Source organism: Orycteropus afer, unplaced genomic scaffold, assembly GCF_000298275.1.
Source record: "Orycteropus afer afer isolate SDZICR_OR568_19922 unplaced genomic scaffold, OryAfe1.0 scaffold00499, whole genome shotgun sequence".
NCBI classification, from domain to species: Eukaryota; Metazoa; Chordata; class Mammalia; order Tubulidentata; family Orycteropodidae; genus Orycteropus; species Orycteropus afer.
Window position 1 is genome coordinate 121,603 of NW_006922086.1, and position 11,181 is coordinate 132,783.

The 11,181-nt window shown below is 40.7% G+C and overlaps 1 protein-coding gene across 1 annotated transcript in view; it reads right to left on the reverse strand.

Moving 5' to 3' along the window:
* LOC103209500 (ral GTPase-activating protein subunit alpha-2-like) overlaps positions 1-11,181 on the reverse strand; it is a gene marked incomplete at its 3' end in the record, with an annotated part of 164,318 nt that overhangs the window by 116,824 nt on the left and 36,313 nt on the right. The window contains exons 3-4 of the mRNA XM_007955377.1: positions 6,923-6,974; positions 1,324-1,396 (exon numbers count right to left, since the gene is read on the reverse strand). Of these exons, the coding sequence (XP_007953568.1) occupies positions 1,324-1,396; positions 6,923-6,974 (125 nt within the window). The remainder of the gene's footprint in view (positions 1-1,323; positions 1,397-6,922; positions 6,975-11,181) is intronic.

Here is an 11,181-nt window from a genome sequence, read left to right on the forward strand (position 1 = left end):
TGCAACAATGGGTCTCTCCTCGTCCAGAGCAAAGAAGAATGAAGAAAACCAAAATTCATGGAAACAATTAGTCCTAGCGACTGGTACATCATCTGATCTGCAGCTTATACAACTATGAGACCAGAAGAACTAGATGGTGCCCGGCTACCCCTGTCATCCACTTGGAAGGGGATCTATATAGGAGATCCTGGATAGAGAGGGAGAACAATGTGGAACAAAATTCAAAATCATTTGAAGGAAAATAAAAAGGGAGGGACAGGTTTGCTGGTCCGATAGAGCCTGGTGGAACCACTGAGACTATGGCCCCTAAATGCCCTTCAGGTCTAGAATTGAACCCACACCTGTGGTTTCCAGCCAAACAAAAGACAGGCATATGAGTTGAACATTTACCTCAAATACATACTCTCCTTGGAGAGAATAATCATGGGAGAAAGAAGGGCTGCTTATGCACAGGGAGACAGCTCAGGGGGCAGTAGTCCATGGAGGAATGGACACGGGGAAGAGGTAACTATGGCGAGGAAGTGGGAGGGGAGCTGTTGCATTGTGGTAAATTGTGGTCAATGACATGAGACAAAGTATATATGAACTGCTGTATGGAAAGTGAATTTGTTTTGTAAATCTTCACCCAAATCACAATCAAAAAGAAAAAAAAAAAATCATGTGAGCTACCAATTTCTTACTGCCTTTACTGCATCAAAATAAAACTGATCACCAAACCAAAACCAAATCAATCCACTGCTGTTGAGCCAATTCCTACTCATAGCTACCCTACAAGACAAAGTAGAACTGCCCATGGAGTTTCCAAGACTGTAAACTTTCACAGCGCAGCTGGTGGGCTCGAAATATCAACCTTTTTGTTTAGCAGCTAACTGCTTTAACCATTGTGCCACCAAGGCTCCTAAAACTAAGCACAGAGCAGTGAAACTTCCTAGGAACTAACTCTTGTACCTATGTGAAAGTAAGTAATAATTACTTTAGTATCATCAACACACATGAATAATTAGCCACATAATCTTGCCAAGGAATCTAGGGGTGCCTTCTACAGAACCTACTAGTTCTGAGGAAGGTTTTGTTCACTTCCCTTCAAACTGTTAATCCATCTACCTCCAGCAATGATCCCTCTGCCTGATGCACACTTCACCCAGCAGATTCCTACTCTCCCCACAGTGATCAGCTGGCACATCTCACTTCACCCCAAGAGTAGGTAGGTGCCTCTTCTATATGTTCCCCACCACCCTCTTCTCTACCATAGAACATATCATACTTGACTTAATCCCCCATTCAATAATCTGTCTTCTCTGTTAGATAAACTTCTGCTCTTACAAGAGCCCACAGTCTCATTCATCATGTCCCCTGTATCTAGCACAATATTTAGTGCAATATTTTCTTCAATGAACTGAATAGAGGAAATAGTCTATAACATATTAACAAGATAATGACTACAACTTGCAGACTATTAGATGATATATCTACAAGGGCTGTCAAGAGAGAAATCCCATCACTCTTGATGATTCCCAATTTCTACTTCAATCCCTGCCATCTCCTCAAAACTCTCTATTCTTGCAGCCTACAGCCACCAGGACTGCTCTACATGGGTGTCTGAAAGGTCTTACAAACTAAGCATGTCTGAAGGGAATTATAATTCAATGTAATACTATGCAACATTAAAGAATAATGAAGAATACATGAATCATCTCAGAACATGGATGAATTTGGAGGACATTATGTTGAGTAAAATAAGTCAGTCACAGAACAGTAAATATTGTATGAGTCCATTATTGTAAAAACTCCAGGAAAGTTTACTCAGGAAGGAAATTCACTTCGTTGGTTACTGGGAGTAGGAGGGAAGAGGCATGAAAATTTCAGACTAGTTGGGGGTCACATGTTGATTTGGGTGAGGAGAAGGGCAGTATGGAAAGAGTCTGTGGCCAGCATGGTGACAATGAGGAAAAAGGGAGGACACAGAAACATGCACAAAAGATATAGACAACAGAGGCAAATACATACACAATACTGCATTACCACTGGCACCAAACACTAAGCTACAGGTAAATGCATAGATAAGTGAGAAGATCAGGTGAGGATGGGTGAACAGGAATATACCCAGGACCAAGGATAGATTTGGCTGAAGATACTTTTACATATGTACTTATGCTACAAAATTATCCACATACATTACAGAAGTAACAGAGGACAGGGTAGGAGCAGCTTCTCAGGGGCAACCAAACACCCTAAGAGAGAGAGAAACACTGGGCCTGCTGGTTCTGGACCATAGTCTCAGGGGCCATCATGCTCAATTGGCACAACAGAGTACATAAACAGCTGGTTCTACATCCTACTCTGGTGAGTAGCGACCAGGGTCTTAAAAGCTTTCGAGCAGCCATCTAAGATGCAACTATTGGTCTCCTCTCTTCTGGAGCAAAGAAGAATGAAGAAAATCAAAGTCATCTGAAAACAATTAGTCCAAAGATATGATGGACCATGAGGACCTCAGCCTTCATGACTCTGAAGACCAGAAGAACTAGATGATATTCAGCTATCAATGCCAACCACTAGGAAAGAGATCAAAATTGGAGACCCTGGTTAGAGTGGGAGGAAAAATATGGAACAAAATTCAAAAACCCAAAAATGACCAGAATTACTGGTTGGATAGAGACTGGTGGAACTCCCGAGACTATGGCCCCAACTTAATCCTTTGGGCCTGGAAATGGATTCAATTCCATGGATTGGCTCTCAGCCCAACAGGAGAAAGACCTACATGCACAACACCTATCCCAGGGAGATGCACCCCTTAAATCAATCAGCCATGAGACATCAGAAGAGCGGCATTCACATAGAGATAAAGCTGGATAGACAGGAATAGACAGATAAAAAGGACACAGGAAGGGAGTAGTCACAGAGAAGAGAGCAGAGGAGAGTTATTTTTATGGTTGGGGATTATAATCAGGTTGCAAAATAAAATGTGCTTGAACTGTTGAATGTGAAACAAATCAGCTTTGTAAATTTGCACCCAAACCACAATTAAAAAAAAAAAATGAATGGAATTATTATTCTCCCCATCAAGTTCTGCTCTTCCCTCAGGCTTTTCTATGGTAATAAATGGCACCATCACCTACCTAGCTGCTCAATCCAAAACTTAGTCATCCTGATTTCTTTATATACCTCTACTGCCCAATTCGAATGCATCCATCTATCCTGCCAATTTCATCTCTAAGATGTATCCCAAAACCTATACCACTTCTTGCATCTCAAAATCTCTTCCTGGTTTACATCACTATCCATCCTCACCTGATGCCTGAGCTCCCAGCCTCACTCTTCCCCTCTGCAGTCCATTCCCCACAATGCAGCCCAAGTGAAAGTTTTATCATGTAAATCAAATCAGGTCTTTCTCCACTGAAAAACTTTCAATGGCCTCCAGCTCTACTTAACACCCAAATGCTTTGCCATGGCCTCCAAAGCCCTTCCTCATTTCCTCTACTCAATACCACCACTATGTTACACCACTCTCTACTTCACGCCCTACACTCTGTGTCTTCTTTCCATTCCTCAAACTTGGCAAAGGATTCCCCACTCTGAGCCCCTCAGGATGCTTTGTCCCCACCCCAAATCTTCATATAGCTGGTTCCTTTTTATCCTTCAGAACCAAATCATGCATTGCCTCCTCAAAGAAATCCAGAAGTGTCAATTCCTTCTCCAACATGTATCCCAATGCTGCGACACTTCTTGCACCTCAAAGCTCACATATCACATTTCATCGTATCATCCTGCCCTCTTCCATCATAGGCTTTGCAATGGATAGTTGAGTGACTGCCCACCAGTGAACTGACCTCAGACTAGAATGCCATAGCAAGCAAATGCTATCCTAATAATGAGGATGTGTATGCAGTGACACAGCAAGATGGCACAGAAAGGTCAGTGGCAGATTAACAGCTTCCCTTAGGGCCTCCCCTGGTCCCTCAAAGACATTCAAATATCAGCAACTTGGACAAAAAGAGTTCCTTCTAGTTTGTCATGAAGCCAAAAGTCCAGATAACAGCTACCTTTTTCCTTACAAAATCAAAAGTCAAACCCACCACCAGAGTAATTCTAACTCATAGTGACCCTTTAGGACAGAGTAGTTTCTTGGAAACCATAGGGTTTCCAAGGCTGTATATCTCTATGGAAGCAGACTGACTGCTTCATCTTTCTCCTGCAGAGTGACTGTGGGTTTGAATCGCTGACTTTTTGATTAACAGCCGAATGCCTTAACCACTACACCACCAGAGCTCCTTCCTTCTTCTTTAGCTATCCCATATCACCTTTTTTGTGAGTGAGGCATGGATGACACTGAGATTAAAGTAACATGACAAGTAGATACACTCAAGGTAACCTGACATACAATGCAACTAAGAGTATAATATCTGTAACATACTCAGTTAATTCACACGTTGAGGCTCCTCATAGTCTAGGAATCCTTGTCACATGATTTCCCCTTACAGTTCTAAAGACTAATGAAAATCATCTCATTTATAAATTTACTTCTTTGTTGGTGGTGGTGGTGGTGTTGTTATGTGCCGTCGAGTCATTTCCGACTCATAGCGACCCCATGCACAGCAGAACAAAACACTGCCCGATCCCGCGCCAGCCCAACAATCCCTGCTATACTTGAGCCCATCATTGCAGCCACCGTGTCAATCCATCTCGTTGAAGGCCTCCCCCTCTTTCATTGACCCTCCACCCTACCAAGCATGACATCCTTCTCCAGGGAATGGTCCCTTCTTACAACACGACCAAAATAGGTGAGACGAAGTCTGGCCATTCTTGCCTCCAAGGAGCATTCTGGCTGCACTTCCTCCAGGACAGATCTGTTAGTTCTTTGTTGATGGCACCCCTAAAAATATGTAAGCTTCATGAGGGCAGGAATCTCATCTGCTTTTTTCACTGCTGCAACTCCAGTCCCAGTCTAGTACATAAAAGGTGTTCGAACATACTTGTTAAATGAAACAAGCAATAAATATGAAATATTTTGTCTCTAATTAAAATCCCAGTCTTCCTAGTTAGGATCTACTTAATGGCAGTGAGTGAGAATTAAAATCCAGGGTGATTCCTGGTTTGTATTTTAAAAAGAAAAACACCTCATCAGATGAATATTATATAAAGTAAACACAGATTGAGGGGAAGGTAACCACAAGGCACTGAAATTTGGCATTCTGTAAAAAAGAACACAGGAAAATATTAAAAGTATAACTTTTTCTAGACTAGCTTGAAGAACCAGAAGATACAGTAGGAAGGTTTAGCTCAGGAAAATAGACTGACCACAAACTTCCTTTAGACAGATATTCTTCCCCCATTCAAACATTTCTTAAGCCCCAACCCATGCCAACAAGCACTTTGCTGAAATTCAAAGAGACTAAGGCACACAGGATCCTCGAGGGTACAGAGGTGTACAAACAAGTAACAGAAAGGGCACCATGACCAAAGCTTACACAGAGCATCAAATCAGGCAGTGAACAACACCACTTGGGGAGGGAGGTCAGGAATATTAGTAATGCCATAAGGCACTTTCATGAATTTGTTTTATTTGACCCTCTCACAACCCTGTTAAGTAGATGAAATAGATGAGATCAAGGTAAAGAAACCACAGGTTCAGTAGTTTATCATGACCTGCCCAAAGTAACACACCCCATGGAGGATGTAGTCAGAACTCCTGTCCAGGTATTCCAAATCCAAACCTGAACCATATAGAGGCCTTAGATGCCAATGGAAATACAGCAAAAATAGAAATCAGGTCAGGAGTATGAAAAAATAATAAAACATCATTTCAGGGCAACAGCAGGCAAACCAGAAGAAAAAGTACAAGTAGGAAAAGAAGACAAGAAAAGAACTAAGAAGAAAGTGAGGATCACTGAAGATTGGAATTTCTGTTTTCCCTAAGAGCGAGCTCAGGGCAATCTCCGGACAGCCTCATAGGAGCCATAAGGAAGAGAAAGGGAGGACAAATTCCAGATGCAGAGCTGAGACTGGAAACTGCCTTTGAGGTTATAATTTTTAGTGTTTGGCACAAATTCTAGCTCGTTGCCTCCCTACAATCACAAAACACACAAAAGCCATTCAAATTAACCACAGGAAAGCAACTTGGAGAAAGCTTTGCGGAGCTAGAGGTCATTCCTGAGAAATCTTCAATTTCTCATTCTCCTTCACCTACAGATGGATTACCCAGTAAGCAACATACTTAAATTTTTGCTTAATTTTGCTTACTTACTAATCTGTGGTAAAAACTAGGGAAAATTGTACACTACAGGTTAGTAAGCATAATTAAGCCTGTGCATACATTGCTTTGTGTAAGCCAATGCATACTGTGCTTACAGGTTAATCTGCCGCTGTCACCACCAAAAGCCAGTAAATTCTATCCATTATTTTTCCATTATATCTCTAAGATAATCTGTAGTCCACACCAAAACCCACCCTCTCCCACCCCTCTGACCAGCTAAACTTCATGCTTACATTAGGTCCCCATATCTAGTTGAAAGGCAACAGCAAAGGCTGAAAGCAAAATGGTCAAGTCCAGAAGCTACAGTACCTTGGTCAAGTTCTTTAAACACTCATGTATAATTTTCTCATCTGAAAATGAGACTAGCAATGGTTTCCACCTCACAAAACCAGAGGGATTATCCCTCCATTTCCTTCCATGTATAATCCTTTTCAATACCAATTCTACTACTTTTTAGTTGGAAGGATCACAACAGTGTCTCATAATACCTGCTTTTAGCACACAACTGGAAAGCACCAAATGAAGGGGGAAAGATTCCTTAGCCCATTCAGAAGATGCAGTGGGATGCAGCTTCTCTCAGTTAGAGAATGACCCTCATCCCCACCCCAGAGCTAAAAGCCAGCCCAGCCCAACATATACATTTGTGTGTAAGTGGAAAGGAGTGTCACTTACTATTTTGTTCAAATTCCTTGGATAATGGCACTGAAGGCTGAAAGTTTCTAAGCTGCAAATAGGGAAAAGGGATAGGAGAAGAATTCAAGGCAAACTTCATATTTAATAAAACGGTCAATTAGAAACACACAGTGAGAATAAAGAAAATAATGAAGTAAACTACTACTGGGAGCTCTAGTAGCATAGTGGCTAAGGCACTTGACTGCTAACCAGAAGGCTGGCGGTTCAAACCCACCAGCCACTCCTCGGAAGGAAAGTTGGGCAATCCTACTTCCGTAGTGATACTGCCTCGGAAACCCAAGGAGGGGTCGCTATGAGTCGGGGCTGACTCGACGGCAAAACAACAACAACAACAACAAACTACTACTGAGATACAAGGCAGAAACCCTTGACAGGAAACAGGCTCATAGGACTCTGGCTGATTTTATTTTTTAACAACTTCTTAGGTTCATGCCTTCTTTCCCACTGTGGTGGTTTACAAAAAGCAACAAGATATTTCTTCCCTTAACCTACACTGACTTGGGCCTAACCTCTTGACTTGTTTTGGTCAACAGGTTGTTAGAAACACAACAAGGCAAAGACTGCGAAATCTCTGGTAGTTGCTAGTCCAAAGAAAATGAAGAAACAAATGGAGCACACCTAGAACTAGCCTGCAGCCTGGAGCCATCGCCACCAGCCTAGACCCATGATAGAAAAATACAGATGCTTATGCTTAAGGCTTTGTAAGCCATTGGGTTTGGAGATGGTGGAAATGGTGGTAGGAAAGAGGAAAGAATGGGAGGTGGGCCTTGAGGTAGGCACAATGAGTCCCTAAAGCCTTCCTTACCTAAATCCTACACTATCAAATTCAGCTTGCATGTAAAAGCTTGCATGTAAGGACGCCCTCCCTGACCATCACCCAGCCGCAGGTGCCCCTTCTACCCACCAGACTGTAGGCAGAAAGGGTGGAGTCTCCATGTACCCAGGCCATGGCACTGACAGGTCCAGTGAAAATGTATCCATCAGCCAAATCTGTATACGCAGAAAGGCTTGCCAGGAATGAGAAGAAACCATTTCTGAAGGTCACAGCAAATAATGAAATGATTTTTAAAAAATCAGGGCAGGAATAGCTTCTGGTAAGACGGCGGAATAAGCAGAAGGATTGCACAGACCCTCTTCAACAAAGAAAAGGGGAACCAATTAACAGATACAGAAGAGAATCCTGGACCATTGAGCTTTGAAGGGAAAGATATAGAAGTGGACTAAACTCCAACTAGCAGAAGAACTTGCATGAAAACACCAAAAAAAGAGACATACAGAGGTACGGTCTGGCAGTGATCCTGATGGCACAGACAGCTTGGATATTGCAGAGTGGTGCTAGCCAGGGACTGCACGAGGACTGCTCTGCTTGCTGGTGAATAAATGGGGAAGCAGTGAAGAGGAAGGTGGGCTGAGCTGTGGACTTTTGCCTGTCCAGAGGACACAGCCATTTTCAATGTTTACAAGCGGTTTGACCATTTTGGATATTTAAAGCGACAGTGTTCTCCGAGATTCCAGGGACTTAATTAAGAACAGCCTCCACTTGCCAGGAACCACAAGGACATTCTGGATGCCTACTACTGGAAAGGTGTGACGTTCCTCTTGTTACTCTTATACCCCACAACCTCTTGGTGAACGGAAGTGCAGCCACCCCTCACTCCCATCCACCTTCTAAAATGGCAGGAATTCCATCCCAGGCTGTGTCCTCAGTCAGAACCCAGGTGCCCTGTCCTGCACTGCCCCAATTTTTTTTTTTTTTTGCTTTTTGCTTTTTTTTAGTTTCCTTTTGTCAGGTTTTAAACTACCATTATTATTATTATTATTATTACTTTTGTCCTTTTTATTATTATTCTTTATTCCTCCCTTCCTAGGTTCTAGTTGTCAGCTTTTTTCCTTTTTCCTGACCCTGGCTGCAATTTTTTTTCTTTCTTGTGGTTAATACCGCTCCTTTTTTTTTTTCTTTTTCCATTTTTCCCATTTTTTTCTTCATTATTTTCCTTCTCTATGTTTTTTTTCTCTTATTGCCCTCACCCAAGATATTGTGGGGTGTTGTTTTCCCCCTTTATTTCTTTTTTTGATTATCGTTTGTGTGTGATTCCATGGTGCGTATTTTGTCCATCTGCTTTTACTTTTAAGATGGTTATTTAATTGTTATTTTGTCTAACTGAGTGAGAGACGGCAACAGTCCCCATACAATACAACTACACCCACACCTCCTGCTTACTTAGTGAGAACCACCACTTCCTTCACCAATGGGCCAATGATAAGCCACCACCAGGAAGAGCATGACTCACCCATAGCTGCTCTTCACAAACAGTTAACAGAGATCCAAATACAATGTCGTGGAGGCAACAGACCATCACAGTCCACACAAGATAAAGAAGCAAGATAAAATGGTAGAAACAAGGGAGCTGGATACAGAGCCAGAACACATCCCTGAGGAAGAAAGAGCACTGGAACTTCCTGATAAGGAATTCAAAAGAATTATATTTCGGTATCTTCAAAGAATTGAGAGGCAGATCAAGGAAAACACAGACAAAACGCTAGAACAATTTTGGAAGAAAATACAAGAACAAAATGAATGAAAAATTAGAAATGATTCTAAATATACAGATAGAAAACCAGAAGATTAATACTAAATTGTCAGAAATAGATAACACATTGAAAGGGTAAAGGAGTAGAATTGATGCAATGGAAGACAGAATTAACAAGACTGAAGGCAAATACCTGAATACTTCTTTAAAAAGGAATCAATCAGAAAAAAGATCAAAACAAAATGAAGAAAGCCTAAGGTTCATGTGGGATAGCATCAAAAAGAATAACCTACATGTCATTGGAATTCCAGAACAGGTAGAAAAAAATAATACCACTGAGAAAATTGTCCAAGATTTGTTGGAAAACAACTTCCCTGATATGATGAAAGATGAGGATATATGCTTTCAGAAAGTCCTACAAACTACAAACAGGATAGACCCCAAAAGAAAATCAGCAAGACATATCATCATCAAACTCACCAACACCAAAGAAAAGAAAGAATTTTGAAAGCAGCAAGGAAAAACAAAAAGTTACTTTAAAAAGGACAACCAGTAAGAAAAAGCTCTGATTTCTCAGCAGAAACCATGCAAGCGAGAAGGCAATGAGATGGTATACATAAAATCTTGAAACAGAAAAATTTTCAACCAAGAATTATATACCTAGAAAAACTGTCCCTCAAATATGATGGTGAAGTTAGGAGATTTCCAGATAAGCAGAAACAAAGGGAATTTGTTAAAACCAGACTAACCTTATAAGAGATACTAAAGGGAATCCTTTGAACAGAGAACCAAAAATAGCAAACAAATGACCATTAATACACAAGATGACATAACCAGAAACCACAGCTATGGACATATTCAAAGTAAAATAAGCTTACAACATTGTAAACAGGGAACCAGAGATATCAATTGGCAAGTGAGGACAACAACAAACCAAAAAGAGGGAAAATACTGTGTAGTTACAGAACTTCTAAATGGTAAGGAAGTCAAGAGAGTTGCAACATAGAATGGACTATTCTAACCTTGGGGAGAAAATTATGAATAACAGGGTAACCTCAAAAAAAATGATAAACCTTCACATCACAAATAAACACAGGACAAGCACAAATATTCAGTAAATACTAAAACAAAAGCAACAAATTGAAATGATAACACAATTAATAAACATAATGAGCTCAACAAAGAAAATTATATGGAACAAAGAAATCAGGGGCACCATGAAAAAATGACAGCAACCAATTTATACATGTTGATAACGCTGAATGTTAATGGATTAAATGCACCACTCAAGAGACCAAGAGTAGCAGATTGGATAAGAAAACAAAACCCATCAATATGCTGTCTATAAGAGACACATCTTAGAGAAAAAGACAAAAAAAAAAGATTAAAAATCAAAGCCTGGAAAAAGATATATCAAGCAAATGGCAACCATAAAATAACAGGAATGGCAATATTAATTTCTGATCAAATTGACTTTAAGACAAAAGACACCATACGAGACAAAGAAGGACATTATATGACTAAAGGATCCACTGAACAAGAAGATATAACCATAATAAATATTTATGGACCCAATGAAACAGCACCAAAATACATAAACCAGACTGTAAAAGAGTTGTAAAGGCAAACAGATGACTCCACAGTCATAATGAGAGACTTTAATACACCACTTTCAATGAAAGATAGAACAACTGGAAAGACACTCAA